Source organism: Podarcis cretensis, assembly GCF_951804945.1.
Source record: "Podarcis cretensis genome assembly, chromosome: 10".
In the NCBI taxonomy this organism is placed as follows: Eukaryota; Metazoa; Chordata; class Lepidosauria; order Squamata; family Lacertidae; genus Podarcis; species Podarcis cretensis.
Window position 1 is genome coordinate 66,802,149 of NC_137179.1, and position 21,289 is coordinate 66,823,437.

At 40.7% G+C, this 21,289-nt stretch overlaps 1 protein-coding gene and 1 long non-coding RNA gene across 2 annotated transcripts in view; both read right to left on the reverse strand.

The window, feature by feature from the left end:
• Window positions 1-21,289, reverse strand: part of LOC307226021 — a 242,783-nt gene that overhangs the window by 130,312 nt on the left and 91,182 nt on the right. The gene's annotated exons all lie outside the window — the stretch shown is intronic.
• The window catches only part of TBC1D22A (TBC1 domain family member 22A), a 121,256-nt gene that overhangs the window by 87,081 nt on the left and 12,886 nt on the right, over window positions 1-21,289 (reverse strand). The window contains exons 3-5 of the mRNA XM_079994239.1: window positions 19,469-19,806; window positions 18,021-18,200; window positions 4,891-4,961 (exon numbers count right to left, since the gene is read on the reverse strand). Coding sequence (XP_079850365.1) covers window positions 4,891-4,961; window positions 18,021-18,200; window positions 19,469-19,806 — 589 coding nt within the window. The remainder of the gene's footprint in view (window positions 1-4,890; window positions 4,962-18,020; window positions 18,201-19,468; window positions 19,807-21,289) is intronic.

Genomic DNA, 21,289 nt, shown 5'->3' on the forward strand with positions numbered 1-21,289 from the left:
AAAACACAGGTTCTCCAGTGCAATTGTAAATGGAATTTAATTCACTTTCCCCCATCCATTTTGTTCCTCTTTTAAAGAAAGCATTCACTTCAATATAGCATTGCATTTCTCTTCCATTTATGTGGTGTATTATTCCAAGTCATTCCACTGGTTTAACGAGACCAGGGTTTCCCAAACTTGGGTCCCCTGCCAGCTGGGCCAGTGGTCAGGGATGGGAATTGTAGTCCAAAAATAGCTGGAGACCCAAGATCTAACCCAATACAGTGGTACCTCGGGTTACATACGCTTCAGGTTACAGACTCTGCTAACCCAGAAATTGTACCTCGGATTAAGAACTTTGCTTCAGGATGAGAACAGAAATCATGCTCTGGCGGCACAGTGGCAGCAGGAGGCCCAGTAAGTTAAAGTGGTGCTTCAGGTTAAGAACAGTTTCAGGTTAAGAACAGACCTCCAGAACGAATTAAGTACTTAACCCGAGGTACCACTGCATTGCCTACTCTAAGAGGTGATAGCTCCAAAAAGTTCCCAGTCTGAGATGCCTGTAAATAGTTTCTCCACTTCATATAACAGGCTAGAACAGAGACCATATATAGCCTTACAAAAAGAATGTGTAACCCAAACCATAGATAGGGAAGCTTGAGCAAACTAGCTATGGCTCCTGTGCTAATATATTCTAAGTCGCACTGAGGAATTATACTGGGTCATTGTGTGCACATTCGCTTCACAGCCCAAAGTGAAGTGGGCCACTTAAGACTTGGTCAGAATCAAGAAGTGGTGCTTCTTCAAAGCAAATTTAGTCTGTCCCCAACACTTTGGAGACACAAAAAGAGCAGTCTTAAAAATGTATGCATCTCCTCCCATGAAAGGAAAATGCCAGCTAGGGGGATGGGAGAGTTGGTGGGAGAGGAGCTAAAAAATTGTGACCAACAGTTCTGGCTTGCAACCAGAATATGCTTTCTCCAAACACATCCCAATGGGAATCAACAGTATTTTTAAAAGGGAATGTATTTGTCTTGGTAGATCAGGATTCCCCCCCCCCTGCAGTCCTATTACTCAGTAGATTAAACATTTTGGACTTCGGACTGAGTGCTTAAAACATTTCGAAAAGAAAATGAAAGTGAGAAATAGCTGCTGATGAAAAATGAAAAGCTTCAGAGCAATCAAACCATATGTTGCACACCAGAGCATTCCTGACAAAGTTTGGACAAGATTGATATATCACACCCCAGGAGACAAGATAAAAGAAACTTAATGTAAATTAAGCAAGTATTTGTGTATGCATGGCAAAGTACCAATACTATTAAGTGAAATGATTCAGGGATCTATTGAAGAACTTTTACAACCTTCAAAAGAACAAGGCTACAGTCTATGAAGTAGGGGAAGTGTAGTGTACAAAACAATTCAACAAGTAATAAAAAGCTTTGATGCAAATCAATAAACTCATCTGGATTTAAGTAATCAAGCCTATGTGCTTGGTGTATACAATGCAGGAAGTGTTTCTGCAAAGCTATTTGTATAAAGTGTTACAGACTATGCTGGTAGTATGAGAACTCAACTAGTTTAGAAACATTGCACACAAGTTATAAAAAGGCTGGGAAAAGGAAGCTATCAATGTAAAAAACTGCTTAACTTAAAAGCTAAATCAAAGGATAGCCATTTCCTCAATTTACTGGATCCTCGCGTTTCCTGTTCTATTAAGTCTTTCGCATAAACACAGCCAAGGAATGGACTCATAGGAAAGTCCTGCATATGAACGTGAAGCAGTTAGCTACCACTTTTTAAAATCTTTCATCTGAAGTCAAAGTCAAAGAAAAAAAGATAGACTTATTATCCAGGTCAGCACTTAATGGCCCCATTTTATCTTTCATAAGCCACCCTTATAATGTCAGTCTGTGAAAAGGAAGAGGTCACACCCCAGACCTAAAAAGGAAGAATCCACAGGTGTAGCAGGCCTGGCAACAATGGTGAATTTCAAATGTAACCAACTTGGTCTAATAAACCAAGCCTTATTCGAACAATGATTTTAAGGGGATTTTCATCTGTTGTAAGGGGAATCTTTCAGGATTTGTTAAACTTCCAATTACAACCAAATTGGGAAACTGATTTCATATCAATTTCATATTCTGGTTTGTAAGTAGAGATTATATCAGTGTTGTTATCCAAATGTAATGGGTGGCTGTGGTTTAACAAAACCTGGAAGATTTGCATTATGACATACAACCAAAGGGAAGAGCAAGTGTGCAGGGGGGGGGGGGGTCATAATTAGACAGATCACTATGTCTGAACTTGGTCAGTGACTCATCCAAAGGCGGCCAGCGAGCTTCATGGTTCATCTGGGCTCATGTCTCTCTCACAGAGATCCAACATTTTATCGGTTACAGTGGTGCCAAAGACATGAATAAAAGTTCCCATTATTGGAACATTTCATTTTCAGCACCAAACAGGGCCAGCCACTAGGCAGCAACCTCAAGAGAAAGATGTTGGGGGGCAGGAAGTAGCAGTGAGGTTTTGGAAAATAGCTGTGTGAAACACACCCTTGCTCTCTGATCCCTAGCTAGCATGCTACCCTCAAGCGTAGCACAGAACACTATTTCCATGGCATTATTGACAACAGATCCAACAGCTAGTCCAAACAACTTCTGCATTTTGAATAGGTGGCACCATCCTTTTGTTTACTTCCGGCTACAAAATATCTTGGACCAGCCCTGACACCAGCTAAACATTTCTGTTGAAACAATAAGCTGGAGAAAGACAAAGTTTCCCAGATATTGTATCAGCTCCAGATGCAATCTCTAGAATTCAATATTTAACCTTATGCAAAGTAGTGAGCTAGGATATTAAGATGTCAAGACTGCATTTCTTTTTCAGGAGTCTGTACTCTTCAGAATACATTATTTGTCCCATTAGAAAGCAATTTAATTTATGACTAAATATACCAAGAGACATTTGCTGCTAATCAGTTTCAAAGATTAATCAACACACCCTCTCTTATAGACAAGTTCAATATCCTGTTCCCTCGCAAGCCATGTTTTATTTTTGCAGGTAAGAAAGCACACATTAGCCACTAGTTCAAATCATTTACCTCTCCTTCTGGCTTTAGGAGATCTTACAGTCTTATTTAAAATTATACTTCAAGGGCTCATCTGTGCATGTGGACAAGTTAGAAGACATTCAGATAAAATGGGGATGTTTATGTCAAACTAATGGCTATTCAGGGATGCGGGTGGCGCTGTGGGTTAAACCACAGAGCCTAGGACTTGCCGATCAGAAGGTCAGCGGTTCAAATCCCCGTGACGGGGTGAGCTCCCGTTGCTCGGTCCCTGCTCCTGCCAACCTAGCAGTTTGAAAGCACGTCAAAGTGCAAGTAGATAAATAGGCACCGCTCCGGCGAGAAGGTAAACGGTGTTTCCATGTGCTCCTCTGCTTTCGCCATAAGCGGCTTAGTCATGCTGGCCACATGACCCGGAAGCTGTCTGTGGACAAACGCTGGCTCCCTCGGCATATAGAGCGAGATGAGCGCGCAACCCCAGAGTCGGTCACGACTGGACCTAATGGTCAGGGGTCCCTTTACCTTTACCTTTAATGGCTATTCAGAGAATCTTTGTTCTTTTTTCTAATTCTAATACGTTTTCTTTTTACTGCCGATTCTTTAAAAAAAACCACTTACTGACTTATATTTAAAGCTCACCCTTCACCATGCAGTCCCAGGGCAGGTTACAAACATCTCAATACAACATGAAAGAAAGCATTACTTCTACTACATAAGATCACTACCATGTCAAATATTCAGCGACTAGGGGACAAAACACCATCATTTCAAATGGTAGAGAAGTGCTCAATAAGAAATCCATCTTAGGGACATTGACTTTGGGTAGGAAACATGGATTCAAGGAAGCAGGGACAAGGAAGGAGTGTGGAACGTTATACAATTTCTGGCTTGCTTCTTTAAAAAAAAATCCCAATCTAATCAAAGTAATAACCTTGCAGGCAACATGGCTTATAGCTTTTCCCATTCTTCTATCAAGCCAGCATCATAGGGTAAATAGATGGCCTAACTCGGCTTGAACTTCAAGATGAAGAGTCAGCATTTTAAATGTATACTTTACCAGGGGAAGAAAAAAACCAGCTACTGCATTCTGTGTACTTAATTTTAATTGCAAGAGACTACTTATTAAATATTCACCGTTAAGAGCTGCATCTGAATTTTGGATTAGAAAGCACTAAGCCTAGAAATTTATCGAGACTCATTAGCAAGAAAGAATCTTTTTAAACACTGGAAATCAGACCTCTTCTGAAGTGAACACTTCACATTCCCCACAGATTGATCTTCCTCAAAAAAAGGGGGGGTAAAAAAAGAACGCTGTTTTAAGTCTTCTCTAAAAAATTCAACAGTGCTAAACTGCGGGATGTGTAACTTGGAATGTTAAAAAGCCAACATGAATATTCGCTGATGAAGCAGAATTCATGTTCACTTGGGTGCAATATACCTTAGATACATACACCTTCCTCAAAACATTTTGCCACTAAGCAAGGAAACAATTCTACTTAACACCAGTATCAATAAACACCATTTTCTAATTTACACCAATACTGTACTGTAAGAAACACATATGCACATAGTTGGAATATACTTAACTTTATTGTTTGAAACTAATTTTTTATTTAACACTACAAGGCATTTAGGAGCTGGGGGGGGCAACAAAGAAAAATACAGCACTTGTCATGATTTACTACTCTATTCTCTTATGACAAACCAAGCTTGAAATTGAGAACAGAACAACGTCCTTTTTGTCACACTGTTTTGGAGCGCTACTGATTAGCTATGACTCAAGCAAAATTATATGTGGTGAGAGAAATAACACTATCATCACAAAATACTGAAGTACTTACTGAAAGGAGCTTCCATGTAATTGGCCGAACAGCTTTCGGGATTCCTGACCAGCTCAACTTCCGTAATTCTTCTACTCTCCCAACAAAAAAGAAAGAGCAAACTTCAGTTAGAAACTGGCATCAAAAAGCATTCAAATTAAGGTCACTTGAAAAGAAAAATACCAAGTTATATATCAAGCTATACAACATTAACAAGTTACTGTATTTTTCTGTCTATAAGACGCCCCCATGTATAAGGGGGGGCTCAGATTTAAGAAAATGGGGAGAGATGGCCCCGTGTATAAGACGCCCCCTAATTTTTGACATTATTTTTAAGGGGGGAAACCTAGTCTTATAGACGGAAAAATATGGTGTATGTCATACAAGGCACTGTGCATGAAGCATAAGAACAGTTGACCACAACTTTGGGCTCTAAACATCATCAATGAATATAAAAAAATAACATGGATCTTGTGTCACATAATCCTAAAGAACAAGAATAAGGAGCTTCAGTGTCTGTAACAAAATTAACAGTTTGATCTTACAGCACCCCAGCAGAGGGAGAAAAACCTTTATCACAATACAGTTGCACTGAACTTTGGAAACTTCGCAACAATAAGGAAGGATGTGGCCGTCCTACGGACACTGTGGAACTACAACTCCCATCAACCCTAGGCAGCACAGCCAATAGTCAGGGAGCCGGAGTAGTAGTTAAAAAACATTTCAAGATTGGCTGGTTCTCCCAGACCTACTTCAGGGCTACTTGCAAAGCCACAGGGCTGGTCACATCCCTTTATCTTTGGAAATAAATACACACATACTGCAATTTACTGGCACATATGCAATCTGGACTGGAATTATATGGCACATTGCATCCACTAAAGTCACCTACAAGATAAAGCTGCCTTCATAAAGCATAGATCATACAGGTGTTGCAACTCAGACAGAAATATATGGAATTTCACGGTTGTTACTGAAACTATGCTGTCTCCTGTTTGCTAACAACTGACCAGTGAAGACTATACAATCTGGGATGGAACTGATAATTTCTTAGCTTGTGTGGCACTTATAAAAGGCACCCTATCATGAAGCAAGGTGAAGTGGATTATCTTGAAGAGCCAGCTGTGGTGTCGTTTGAGCTTTCTTACATCTTATTTTTATATTTTTTTAAAAAATGTCATAAACCACCACCTAACAAGCAGAATAAAGAGGCAGAATAAAATGGCCAACCATGGCAAATTCAGATGAAAGGCATCTCTCCAGTATCGGGGTAGTGCAATCATCTTTATTTATTTTATTATTTTATTTATTGAATTTATATACCGCTCTATACCCGGAGGTCTCAGGGTGGTTCACAGAAAATATCAACATAAAAACCACAATAGATATAATCAGAATGAAAACAACAACCCAATAACACACACCCAAAAAAGAGCCACATTTTTAAAAGGGCATAGGATGTCAATCAGATCAACCAAAGGTCTGGTTAAAAAGGAACGTTTCTGCCTCACGCCTAAAGGTGTGTAATGAAGGCACCAGGTGAACTTCCCTGGGGAGAGCATTCCACAGACGGGGAGCCACTGCATTCTCATGTTGCCAACCTTCGGACCTCTCGAGGAGGAGGCATATGAAGGGCTTCAGAAGATTATCTCAGGGTCCGGGTAGGTTCATATGGAAAGAGGCGGTCCTTGAGGTAACTGCAGTCCTGTGCCGTTTAAGGCTTTATAAATCAAAACCAGCACTTTGAATTGGGCCTGGAAACTAATTGGTAGCCAGTGCAGTCGGACAAGGATCAGTGTAATATGCCAGAAAGCCATGGTGTCATATGTACTTATTGTGCTGCCACGGCTAAAACACTGCCCCCCTTCTCCATTTTACCCTCACGACTACCCTGTGAAGTAAGCTAGGCTGAGAGACAGTGACTGGCCCAAGCTCACCCATTGGACCTTCATGGCTGAGTGGTGATTTGAACCCTGGTCTCCCAACTCCCAGTCTAACACAAAATGCTGGCTCTCTTTGATCACACTCTGTTGTAACACCTGGCAACTTGGAGAGAAACATATTTTTAATACAGTTTAGTATAAAGCCATTTAATATAAAAGAGGGAGTTATCTTCAATGTCACATTCTAAATTCTCCCTCAAAGCCCAATTCGAAAATCAAGTTGTCTAGTCCTACTATAGCAGAAGATATATTAATAGAAATATTTCAGCACATTAGGTTGATTACACCTTATTCCATCTATTTCAAGAAGCATTTAAGCATTACTTGCAATTTTAAACATCATTTTAGCAAGCAGCAGATTAATTCAATTATATATTCTTAGGCAAAACACATTCCTGAGACTATCCCAAACACCAGTAGTCTTGGTAGGTAGATAATATCAAAGTTTATGACACAGCAGAAGCTATGCCATAACTGCTCACTACAAATGCTGGATGTTTCTGGTAATTCAAACATTCTTAAAAAGAGGCTAGCTGGCCAACATTGCGGAGGAACCTGAATAAGGTTCACATATCCACACTGTTAACTATGTATAGCCAAGAGAGCCATAGCTACAAGCTAAGAAAATTAAGCTATAGAAGCAAGTCTCAAAACATACTTGAACAATAAGGCAGCAAGCCAATTCCTCAGCAGGCCATCTTGTATTTGAATTAGAAAAAAGTTCACCTTTCAGAAGTGTCATGGAGCCATCTATTAGAGAGACCAGGAACCTCTGCCCTCATCCCTGCAAGGCTAGTCATAGTCTGCCCACTTGTGACGTCTTAAGGCACATGGCCAGAATCCAAAAGATGCAGTAAAAAAAGGTTGCATTAGCATTCAGGATTTTTCTTCCTTCTTTAGTTCACCGGTCCCACTCATTTTTTTAAAAAAAAAGTTGGGCAAGATTGGTAAATAGCCAGAGACACGGACAGTGGGCAATAAGCACACAGAACTGGTATGCTGCATTTTGCCAAGCCCAAAAATGAAAAAGGTACTGGATTTGCAAGAAATTCATTTGTATCTAGGGACAAGGAGCTCAAGATTAAGCTTCTCCTTGCACCCTGCAGTTCCCCTCGTGTGGCCCGCTAACCCAAATATGCTCCAGATGATTGAAGAACCCTCTAGGGCAGAATTTGGAGGCATGCAGATGGGGGAAGAGAAATCATAAGTCCCACTGTGCAAGTGGATCTTCACTGAACATGCAGGCAGACACATCACTGGATATCACCCATTTTCTCCTGAGGTTTGGCTACTTGACAGCCTTGTCTCTACTGAGATAATTAATGCAAGCTGTATCATTACCAGCTGCCGTAAGTGAATTTAAGAGACCTGTTTGCTTAGCAGTTGATCCCTTCATAAATGCAGAGAAGGGTGTTGTGGAGTTCCTCCCCCTTGAAAAAGACTACATCAATGAGATTAGGCGTGGACAACCTTTTCCCATAAAAAAGCTGAATTCTCTTGGAAGGAATCTGTCAGCAAATGTGCAGGGTCAGAAATGGCAGCAGATGGGACCAGGAATACTTTATACTCCCTCTCTTGTCAGTCTTTGATTTTCCTGCTAGGCAATCCTACCTCAGCTGGTACACTCTTCCCTCCCCAGCAATCCCAATTATGACTGAACATGTTACTACTAAGTTTTTTCCTAAGTTTAATAACAGCAGAGGGTGACAATTTTCATCAAGATGGTGAGAGGAAGTTTTTGAGGAGGGAGAGGGAGAAAGGTTTAAAATTCTCTTCTCTCCACAATCCATGTGATAAGGAACAGTTGAAAAGAAGATGGGCTGCATAAAAGATTAATCCTTCTTCTCCCTGCTTAAGTGGTATGTTGTGAGCCACAAAAGATTAGGAGTGGGTCAAAAGCAGCCCACTGGGTACAGATTGCATACTGTTGACAACCCAGCCAGATGGGCGGGGTATTACCGTATTTTTTGCTCTATAAGACTCACTTTTTCTCTCCTAAAAAGTACGGGGAAATGTGTGTGCATCTTATGGAGCGAATGCAGGCTGCGCAGCTATCCCAGAAGCCAGAACAGCAAGAGGGATCGCTGCTTTCGCTGCGCAGCGATGCCTCTTGTTATTCTGGTTTCTGAGATTCAGAATATGTTTTTTCTTGTTTTCGCTCCTCCAAAAACTAGGTGCGTCTTATGGTCTGGTGCATCTTATAGAGCGAAAAATACAGTGTGTGTGTGTGTGTGTGTGTGTGTGTGTGTATAAACAGACTTTTTTATTGGAAACTGTGCATAATGCCCAGAGAATGTACAAAATACAAATGTGATATGTGCATTCCCCAAGCCTGCTGGAAGACTACACATGACCAGGAAATGTGCACAGTCCCTCTTTATGGAAAGATTATTATAACATTCTCCATGAGACCTGGTAAATGTGCAGTGGCCACTTACACATATTACCTGCTCAACGTACTGTTACCCTTACATCTACAACAGATCTAAGGGCATTTCCAGTGCACATTTTAGCATATCCGAGGTATCAGTGAAATCAATAAAGGTCTTAACCAGTCAGTGACCTCACTTCAAGCATTTTTCATCTCATCTTCCTATCTCTCTGCATTGCACACTCACTATGCAGACAGACAAAGAGATCTGCTTCCATGCTATCAAAGCATCAGAAAATTTAAATAATGGAAAAAACAAGTATTTGTTCAAATACTTTTGCTCAAAACACAATTGCTGTGTTTTCCAACTGCTCGTCTAGTCATTACAGAATACTTACGCATAAGTTTGTTTACCTGATCTAATCTGTTTATATACATACATTCTGTTTGAATGGGGAAGGGGGAATAAAGCCTTTGTTGAGGATTTTTCCTGCAAATACTTAATTCTCCTTTTACGTTTCATTTCAAACATTTCCACACAAGCTGTGCTCTGCAGAAGGATACAAGACATTGAGCAGACGCCCAGACATTAGAAGCATCTTCTCTGAGATATTACTAAGCTTTTCTGTTGTAAAATTTCTCTCAAAAGAAGCTAGGATAACTAAGTTTTAAGCCCTAGTTAGTAGAGCACTAAGTTAGGTCCACAACGGCCTGGCTTTATGTAACGCTAAGCCAAACCACGATGAATTGTGACTTCAGATAGCTCCGTTGATAAAGCATGAGATTTTCTACACCAACTGACTGTATCTATTCAGGAGACATTCCCAGCCCTACGTGGATATTCAGGAATTAATCATAAATGTTTTTATCCCATCTTTCCTTTAGTATGTAAAACACATGGGCCACCACAGATATACAACCCTCCCTTTAGGGGTTTTAACATATTGAAGAGTTGAACACTGCTCCAATTCTAGAAATTTTGTGCTTTACTCTCCCTCATTTTAAATGAAAAAGACAAAGACTGCATTTCACATAAGTGTTTAAAAAGTTTAAATCGAGGCTTTAACATATTCCAATAAGGATATAGTGTCAAATATTACCATCTGCTTTGTGCATATAAAAACAGTTTTGTCTGAAATCAACTGTAAACAAACACTTCCAAAAAGTCTAATTACATAGACTACTCTCTCAATACTGCTGATTTCACAGCCAATGTTCTACAGGATTTAATTAGGAAAAGGTTAATATTGTATGGCATCATATGGACCCTCTTTTTCTAGCTTCCCGTGACTAAAATAGCAAAAGTCTATACAGGTTTACGATGATCACAGGCAAGACATTTTAAAAAGAGAAAGCTGGTTGCTTCTTAGTTAAACAACTGCAAACCCCTACTTTGATCATGCAACAGCAAGATTACTTTCACAATACTACAGAAGACTATAAACAGGTGCAAATCCAACACATCATTTATCCCTGTAACAGGTTGGCTGCAAGTATTTCAAATGCTGGGTTTTTAAAATGAGGTAAAAAAATAGAAAGATCCTATAAAGTGAAAATGAAATGAGAAAAGATATTGCTCAAAGCAAATAATCTGACACCCGTTACCTCAGGAATCCATTTTGTCACACATCCTAATGGTTAAGAGGACATGGGTCCTGCCTATGGCTACTGGTTGTGGTCACTGCCAGATACACAACCCATTCCCTCAGATGTGCTAATCTGACAGGGAACAGTGCTTGCATTACAAATGGGGAGGATCCAAGATGGCAGCCAAATGGCACAGATCACATAAGAGGTTCAGCAACCTCACCTCCAAAAACTGCCTGCCAGTGGGATATTGATTTTGGATGCAGTGCAAATTATTTGAAGTTAAATTGGGATGACCTGGGTGGGTAAGGTTTATTGCATTGTACTCAAGTAACCTGCCCAAGAAACGGAGTAAAACCCCATCCTCTCCAGTTTGCCTTCTTTGAAATGTATCAAGCATCACAAAAGGCTGGGGAAATGTGTTTCAACCACTGGTTGAGTGAGTTTGCTGTCATATTTAGAATAAATAGCCTGGCAACACCCCCACAGCAGCCAGCCACTTTTGGACAGGCCACACACCGCCCTGCGCATTTTGTGATGGTACCCACAACACTCTCAAAATTCCCAATGTGTCCATAAAACCCAAATGGTTGAGAACCCTTGGTCTAGAATCTGTTCCATTTAATATGATATGCTCAAGTTTCCTAAGGCACATACGAAATGTTCAACAGTTTAGCTGCTGATATATCAGAGTATTTAATTTCCTTTGCTGAGCAGCATGGTATTAAACAGCAGAAGCGTAAAACCTTACCCACCCCCATCCTGTTAAGTGCTGTTAAGTCAATTCTGAACATTCTGTAAGTACTTTAAGTAGGATTTCCTCATTCTTAATATCATGTCCTGTAAAGAGTGGCATGCCCCCAATTTTAAGATTCCAATAACAGTGGTACCTCGGTTTAAGAACAGTCCAGTTTAAGAACAATTTAGTTTACAAACTCGCCAAACCGGAAATAGTGTCTTGGTTTGAGAACTTTACCTCTGTCTGAGAACGGAATCTGAACAGTGCAAGGGCACTGGCGGTGGGAGGCCTCATTAGGGAAAGCGCACCTCGGTTTAAGAATGGTTTTGGTTTAAGAATGCACTTCCAGAACGGATTAAGTTCATAAACTGAGGTACCACTGTAATTGTTCAGCATTTGTTTCAAACTCCCCTCTTTTGAATGAGCAATGAAAACCCCCATAACATGTAATCTTCTCCAATTGGCCTTGCATTGCATAGTCAGATCCAATACAGGCTTCACCCATTCCAAAGGTGGCATTCATTCTCCCTGCCAGACAATGTCTATTAAAAAGGACAGAAATTCAAGAGACTTTCCAGTTGGAAATAGCTGGCCACTCAATAAGTGCCCTGGTCCTTTGTTCTGGGACTAATATGCACATGGATACAATGGCAGTCTTCCGTCTCTTCTACAACAACAAACCTTTTCAAAAAAGCTTGAAAATCAGAGGGCTCTTTGAGCCATGTCATCACAACCTTGAAATGGAAGGGCCCTAGCTCTTTTATGTGATGGGAATTTAATTGGTCTTTGCAGAAGTGGGCTGTCCTACAGGTCCGTTTTCCATGGGGAGTTTCTGGAACCAAGCAGATTTATTTTACCATACAGAAGCAAACCTGAAAAGCTAGAAAAACAAGTGATAGCCATTAAAGTAACAGGACAGCTAGGATGTTAGTTTGAGAGGCACCAATTTTCTTGTTAAAAAACAACTAATGGAGAAAAATATATAATGATGAAAGTGATGATGGAAAATGTCAAGAAATCTTACAGGTTTGTTCTCTGACAATAAGGGCACTTGTGAGGTATATAGCAGCTCATTTTCTTTTGCGAGAAAAATTCCATTGGTAGGAGTAACTCTTCCTCCAGATGCCAGGGAGAGAAGTACTCCAGTTGTTTTAACTAAAAACCCAGACTTCATCCACAATCTGTTTTTCCTCTTAAAAGGGAGACAACAGCAATGACCAGTGTGTTTTCTCCTCTCCCTTTTTTTGCTTTAGACCCAAAAAATTTAATGAGCCCAGGGTCTCTAAGCAACATCAAGGGGGTGGGAGAGAAATTACTTTTGAGTGTAGGGATAGGGACCATTAAAGTATCACAAAGAATATCTATCCTGATGTAGCCATTAGACTGAAATATCTTTAACCAAGTGTTTTAACAAAAGCAATGCACAGTGCTTCTAAAGCAGATGGAGAGAAACATTATACTCTGTCCCATAATACTAAGGGTCGTTCTATAAAACTGATGATAGAAGAGATTTGTGGCAGACAGATGAAGCAAATTCACACAGGAAAATAGCTTCACACAATCAATGTAGCGATGGCCACTACCTTGAATAGCTACAAAGAGGCATTTAGACATGTCTTCTGTGAATTTGTGTAACAGTTGCTATTAGTCATCAAGTTGGACCCGTAAATGTTGCTGTGCAACGGTTCCCATTCAGGGTGCCACCCACCCACAGATGCCTTCTTCCAGGAATACTCCACTCAATTTCCCTTGCCCCAGTTTCCACCAACCATCAGCCAAGCATTCAGTGCCCACTGAACATTTTTCTGTCCACGCTAGGCTATTTTAGGTTGCCCTGCTAAAATCGGTAATTAGAAATGGCAGTCAATTTTGCCCTAGCACTACCAGCCTCAACGCAAGCCATAAGAGCCCTGCTGGATCAACCCAAAGTCCTATCTAGTCCAGCATCCTGTTCTCACTGTTACCAACCAAATGCCTATGAGAAACACAATAACAGGATCTGACCACAACAGCGTTCTCCACACCTGAAACTCCAAACAAATGGTGTTCAGAAGCATACTTGCTCCAATAGTGGAGGTACAGCATAGCCATTAGGCTTGTCCTCCATGAATTTGTCTAATCATCTTTTGAAGAAATCCAAGCTGGTGGCCATCACTACCTCTTGTGGGAAGCAAATAGTTTAACTCCTTCTCCCAGACAAGAACCTATTCGTGCTCCTCTTACACAGGAATCCCTATCTTTCCTGGAAGGGCAGGGAAAGATGACAAGTAAGCCAATACTTTAAACTTCTCCAACCTCTCCTTACTGGGGGAGCTGTAGGAAACAGACCGTAGGAATTTTCAACAGCTGGAGCTAATAGATTAACTAGTTAGGCTCCAACAGGTTTTTAGGGAAGGGGGCAAAACCTACACATTCCTGAAGTCCAACTGAATTCATTGGGGCTTGCACATCTAGCTAAAAATGGCTGAACCAGATATGTCAATTATGTGTTTCTACAACACAATCCTCATTTAGTCTGTGGCAGATTTATGCTGAAACAAATACCATATTACCTAACAGCAATTTGATTCATAGAACTATACCACACAGTTGCATGGCAGAACATCTCTCTCTATTATAAATTATAGGGCCACCCAGCTTCAAACTAATGGGTACTGTCAGATTGTGGGTCTCCTTGAAATCACACACATAACTCAATGCAGTATTGTGTTCAAAACCAATATTCATTCTTCTATCACTTCCCTTTAAGTATCATATTTCTAGAATCATAATTTTAAGGGTACCCACAATTCCTGCACATGCATTATCCATCCTGCGACATCAAACAGTTAATTCAGCAAGATGAATGCAAATCGCTACATGAAGTAACGGTTTGCATGAACAATTAAATGATAGACATGATAAACTAGATTTATAAGCTTCACATCCTTATTAAAAAGAATCCTAGCATAATTTAACTATAAAGAACTAGAATATTCTTCCAAGACAATAGATTCATGGAACTCCAGCTCCCCCAACAGCATCTGGGAAGTCAAACAGCACACACAGAAAATGGCTTTTATAAAAAGGCTTGATATCACTATGGAAACGACTGCAAGCATTTTTTTAAGAGTAATAGCTCTGTTAGGTGCTTCATTAAAAAAAAAAAAAAATCCGAGCAAATAAAGCCCTTAATCTTCAATGAAGCAAAAGTGTCAGTTGAATGCATACAGAAACTGATAAGTCAAATACAAGTGTGCTGAAGGAGTTAACCTGTTCAGAAAGAAATCTAGACAAAAAAGCAAGCTAGATTAGCTAACTAGGGCAGAAAGTTGGAAAATTTAATAGTGAAATAGATGAGGTGGAGATGTGAAAGAAACAGAAAATAACTGCATAAGAGCTTAAGTGAAAGGAAGCACAGAATGTTTAGAAGATCATTAAGAGAGAATTTTAATGTGGGTGGTCAAAAGGGCAAATGAAAGCTGTAGAAATAAGTCTTGATCTGCATAGCAATTGTACTTCATAAAACTTCCTTCCTATACATAGTTTTTTTTCCTCTGGAAACATTTATAGCTTGTACAGAGTATTTTAAAAATGTGATGCTTTTCACTAACGTTTTTACTCATCCCCCTTGCCAAAGAGGAAGAATGGTGCTAGCTGTTCTGGCAGCAGGCAACCAACCAAGATGCTCCTCAGCTACCCACTGCCAAAATGATACCCCACTCCCCCCCCCCCAGCTCCAAACTTCTGAAGCTGAAAAAGAGATTACATCAGATGAGTGCCCTTTACAGTGGTACCTCTGGTTACGAACTTAATTCATTCCGGAAGTCCGTTCTTATGCTGAAACCGTTCTTATCCTGAGGCGTGCTTTCGCTAATGGGGAACGCGCCTCTGGCACGTGATTTCCATTCACATCCTGGGGTAAAGTTTGCAACCAGGAGCAGCTACTTCCGGGTTAGCGGAGCTCGTAACCTGAAGCGTTCGTAACAAGAGGTACCACTGTACTTCCTGCACTGGTGTTGGTTGGTTGGCATCCGTCTGTCTCGAGAGACAATGGAGTGCACCTCTAGGGGTGAAGTCAAACCACTATATAGCACATCAGGAACCAAGACATTAATCCTACGTATACCATCCTGGGAGTAACCCAACTGAACAAAGCAGGACTTGAACTTCCACACAGTTGCACGGAACAGGAAAGGTAAGCTCATAGTAACCAAAAGGTTGTGTTTGGCGACCAAGGCTAGCCAAGATTTGAAGACTCTTACTTTCTCTCAATTGATGAGACAAGTCCCCGGCAATTACAAAATCCCCAGAAAGCCTAATGCCACATCCTTGAAAAAAATAATTTAATTTAATTCTGAAAATTAAGCAGGCTCCAAATTTGTCTGTAACCTGGCCAAATCTCTCAACAATTGAGTCTCATTATTGAGAGGTATAAAGACATTTCACTGTTGCAATTTCTGTGATCACAATTCTTGTACATAAGGTGCCTAATGGTTTTACAAAGTATCTGTCATTCAGGAGTGAGGTAGGAAAGCTGACGGCATATTAGAGCTGGCTTAACGGTATTTGCTGCATTTTAGAGACAGCCCACCAAGCCTGACACTTGCCATCTAAGCACACGCTATTGAAACTTATGGTTCTCTGACCAACAAGGCACAGAAAAAGCAAGAAAGAGCAGAAATCTCAGGCACTAAAAAGATCTAGTCATTAGGGAGAGATAAACACTGGATGGAGAAAGGCAGTGAGCAGCTCTTCCTTTTTTGTAGTGCAATTTCCATCTTTTCCTCCTCTTGAAGGGGGAGCTTTAAGAATTCAGCATAAAGTACAAGGAATTGCATCTACCTCTTGCCTTCTTAGAAGCATCTGGAAAGTGAAACGAGATTCTGCCCCTCCACCAAGCCTGTGTGTCCTGGGAGGTGAAATTCCAGTCCAATTTCCACAGGAGAGATACTGATTATCTGGATTCGTGCCAGAAAACAGCCTTAGTCACTCTGGTGGATGATTTGCACTAGGGAATTGATGGGAGACTGAAATCTTACTGGTTTGCCTGCACCCCTCTGCAGCTTTTGATGCCATCCATCATGCTATCCCAAATCAGAGCAGGAGCTCATCTAGTCTTCACCATTTGCTCTATTATGGCAAAATGACCTCAGGGCTTTTTAAATATCTTCTGTCAGATAACTAGAGTTTCCGTTCCTAGAGCTTGGGCAGCACTGTGTATCCCAGTTCCCCCAAAATCCTTGTGCTGCCAAATACTAGGCTTATTTTCCTTCAGCCCTGATTTCCTTCCCCAGCTCTTTCTGGATCAAATGTAAAGCTGATCACCACCCATGAACATTAATGAAAAAGCTCTGCATTTTCATTAATGTTCATGAGTGGTGATCAGCTTTACATTTGATCTAGAAAGAGCTGGGGAAGGAAATCAGGGGGAAAGACTAGGCATCACTTGGGGAAGTTGAGGGGGGCTGCTACAAAATGTGGATAACCAAATGAAACACTGAAATGAAACTGAAGTCTTGGGCTTAACTTGGTTGTAAAGTGAACATGGGTTTCAAATTGTTGCCAACAGATAAGCTGCCAGGCTTTCAAAAGGATCGAAGGTGACAGAACAAAGTAATGACGGGGGGGGGGGGGAGTGAAAAAGAACAACTCAGAAACTAAACATTTTCACTTTCCAGAATAAATATAAAATGAATAGGAAGGAATTCAATTTCAATTCCATTCCATTCAAGTTCCCTGCTGCTCCCCTTGCCTAACAGAAGCGGATGTTATACAAAACAGTCAGTGCATACAAGTTTATGTATATACAATTTATATACAGATGGTGCAATATAAACCTTTATTTACGTGAACAAAGTCCTTATCAGGTTATGAAATCAAGCCCTACTTTATAAAACTAGAATATCTGATTTCAAATCAAACACAATTCAAGGTGGCTGAAAGGGTGAGGGGCACGTCCACACCACAAACTTAAACATGTTTAACAACAATCCCTCTTTCCCAGAGTACTCTGTGAACTGTAGTTCTGCGAGCAGGAAAGGAGTACCCTAACAATTCCCAGCACCCTTAAAACTACAGTTCCCAGGATTCTTTGGGGGAAACCATGTATGCTGAAGTAGTGTAAAAATGGACATTCATGAATAGTGCAGTTGAAACCAGAGAATAAATCAATGTTCAGTACCAAACACGTAAAAAGGGAATTTCACTGTAACACCAATTAAGACCTGCCATAAAACAGAATCACAATCTAAAAGGCTGAAATAGATAAGCTCAAAACTTTTGTTCCTTACCAAATAACTAAATCCCTAGAGAAGTACATATCACACTTTAGCAGGGCTCAAACTGCCAGAGATAACCTTGCTACACAAGACCCAACTTCAACTTAAAACATGCACTGAAGAACCCACTACTTTTTGCCTTATAGTTGTAAGGTGGCAGCACTGCTGTTGTGACCCACCTCAGATCAGGTCGCAACCCAGTATTCTGTCCTAACCCACCAGTTGAAGACCAATGGTTAAGCAGTACTCACCAAGGTTTGTGTTGGGGCCAGCCAGAAGTTGCTTGAATTTATCTAAACGTGATGCCTCTCTTTCCGATAGCATAGGGATACCTGAGCTACTGTGGTCTGTCACTCCACCCACCAGAGTAACAGTGGAGGCTTGTGGAAGGGACTGAGATCTTGGCACAGAAATAACTTCATCAGCACCATCTGTAGAGTATACAGACAGACAGACATCAAGCGATCTATTTTTTAAAAATGCAAAGGTAAAACTTTAAAACAGAAAAATACTGGAACACAAGTATTTGTAACAGTTGTTTGGTTAGAGACAGAAAATGTTATATCCACTGTGGCTTCAAAACAGCTATAAAAATAGAACTCCCTGTCATCATGTCAATACCAAGAATCTCACGTTTGTGAAGAAGCAGCCGAGAACAACTGAGGGGTTATTCATATAGAATGGCATTAAACACACACACTTCAAGTAGTAATGTTTCAAATGGTTCCGACAATATTTTCTTCTATTAAACACTTGCAAAGTGATGTAGCAGGGTTTCCCATTTTTTCCTTCCAAGACAAAGAGGAAACAGTGCTTTGTGTGTCTTAAAAACAACTCGGGACTCATTCTTCAGGATTACATGAAAATACTAAAAACGCCTCCATAAATATAGTCATGCATGACATTTTTTGTATGACATGCAGCCTGCTACCAAGTATTAGTGTCAAGAGCGCCTTGTTCACAGTTCAGAGTGGAAAAGCTTACTTTGCCCACTTTCTTATCTATGGTCCTATAACCTCAAAACTAGGACTGTCACAATGTGTTGTTTGTGGGGCTGCCTTTGAAGACAGCCTTGAGAAAGAAGATTACAGTTATGAGGTTATGAAAGAGAACTGGGTGTGTCATGAGCGCTTGAAAGCTCCACTGATTTCTAGTCACTTTGTGAACTCCAAACCAAGTGCTGGTGCTTAGTTTAAATAGTATATGCAGGAAGCTGCATTATACCAAGTCAAGACATTTGTCCAAGACATTGTCTACACTGACTTGTAGCAGCGTTGAGCTTTGGCCCTACATGGCTTGGTGTCTGAACTCCTACTCCCTCATCAACTTGCCCACACATATAGGTAATCATGGAGAACCCCTTACGAATGAATATCACATGCGAAGCAAGTGGTGACTGGAAAGGGGACTTCTCAAATGGCCCTTCTGAGTTATGGTCCTTAAATGCTACTATTTGGATTAGTCCCATAGACATTAGTGGGGTAGATTTAGAGTCTAAAGTACAAGATCTACTAGCACATTTTCCCAACTTCTCATTATTTTTATTTTTGAATGGATAACATGACCCTTTCAATTACTGTCTGGCTTAAGAGGGAAGTGAAAGCTTCCAAGCCCTCAAGAAATCCTGGAACAAGGCATACACTACAGCTTTCAACCTAGAGAAACAATGAATGGCAATGGAGTTTGAGGTTTAATATACCTGCAGAGCTTGATGTGTTGCTTTCACTGACAGATTTAACCAGTCTGCTGTCACCACACGCAGCTGAGGGCACTTCTGAAAGCTGCTGTGGTTGCTCCTTTTCCACCTGTTCCTCCTGCAATTTGTGCTGTTCTTGTAATTTGCTGTGATTCTGAATTACTCTGTTAGCTGTTTCCATGACTACATCTGTGTTAAGGCTTTCTGCAGCCATCGCCAGGAGTTCGTCGTCGTCATCTCCGACATCCCAAGCGTCGCTCGTGTTGCTTTCGAATTCTTGAAACGTGCTGATTTTCTTCAGTTTCACTGGAGTTGTTGGTGGCTTGGCTCCAGGTTTTAAGCTGTTTAAAAGAAAAACCAGCACTTTACACAAAAACAGGCACTTTTGTGCTTATTATACTACCTGACTAAGTAACTAGTTCATTCCAACTAAAGCAAAAAGTTATACTAAGGCTGGCCCAAATTCAACGGGACATATTTCTGAGAAGACTTGGTAAGAAGTGAGCTGCTAATCAGCAAACAATGTGCAGCTAACCAAAAATTAGTTAGATGTGCAGCTTTTTCAGTTTTCCATAGCATTTGGCATATCTAGTTACTGTGGTTTGTATCTTACTGCAAGGCCCTCCATCAGCACAACATGACTTCCTCTCCCTCCCTCTCCCTCATGTGACCTGCACCCACTCAAATCTGTTCTGGGGGTTCCCCCAACCCCCCAAAGCAGATTGGGGGACCACCAGGGGCATGCAGACAGATGAAGTTCTTGCACTAAGGGGGTGATTTTGCTGGATACAACCCCATTTTAGCTCCAACTAAAAGGATATTTCTGGATTTTAAATTTGAAGAGCAATTGAAGAGGCTGGTCTCAAGCTGGTGCTCAGAAGCAGTGATGCTGTGAAGAATGCCCGGCGTATTTTGGACAAGGGTCTTGGACAAGGGATCGTTGTGTGGTGTAGTGGTTAAGAGCGGTAGCCTCGTAATCTGGGGAACCGGGTTTGCGCCTCCGCTCCTCCACATACAGCTGCCGGGTGACCTTGAGCTAGTCACACTTCTCTGAAGTCTCTCAGCCCCACTCACCTCACAGAGTGTTTGTTGTGGGGGAGGAAGGGAAAGGAGATTGTTAGCTGCTTTGAGACTCCTTAGGGTAGTGATAAAGTGGGATATCAAATCCAAACTCTTCTTCTTCTCTGTGTGTATTTTTCCAGTTCATAAATAATAGCTTGTTCAAGAAGATACTTTGCACAAAATACTTTCCATCTTTCACATATTAAGTGCTACTTTCAAGCACAGCCTGCCTCTCCCTTCACTTATCCATTTCTTTTACATTGTGGTACTGCCCTCTCCAGTGTTAGAAAGTGGAATAGAAAAGTTAGCAGCCGAACGGCTCCTGGAACCTGGGTTGTGAGTGCCAAAACTGGGGGGGGGGGGGGGTTGGCAACTCTTTTTATTGCTTTGATAAGCATGAACTAATATGCAATTTACATAAGTGACACGTTATATCACATTTTTAGCAGAAATTGTTAATGCATGTTTAATTTGGTGTTTACAATAAAAATATTGGTACTCCACTTCAGTTTTCAAAACATTCTCCTCCTTATTGTTAAACTGCTTAACATATTGTCTATCCTTAACATATACTTTGAGGCTTTAAAGCACATGCATTTCAGTAATCCTTCAGTATCAGCCAGGCGCAAAAAAATTGCACCCAGACATTTTTAGGTGCTCGCAAATTCTGAACCCTGGACCTTTCCCTGCTCCCCATTCTTTCTTTTTTTTTTTTTAAATAAAATTTTTATTAATTTCCAAATTTTTAACATACACAAAAAC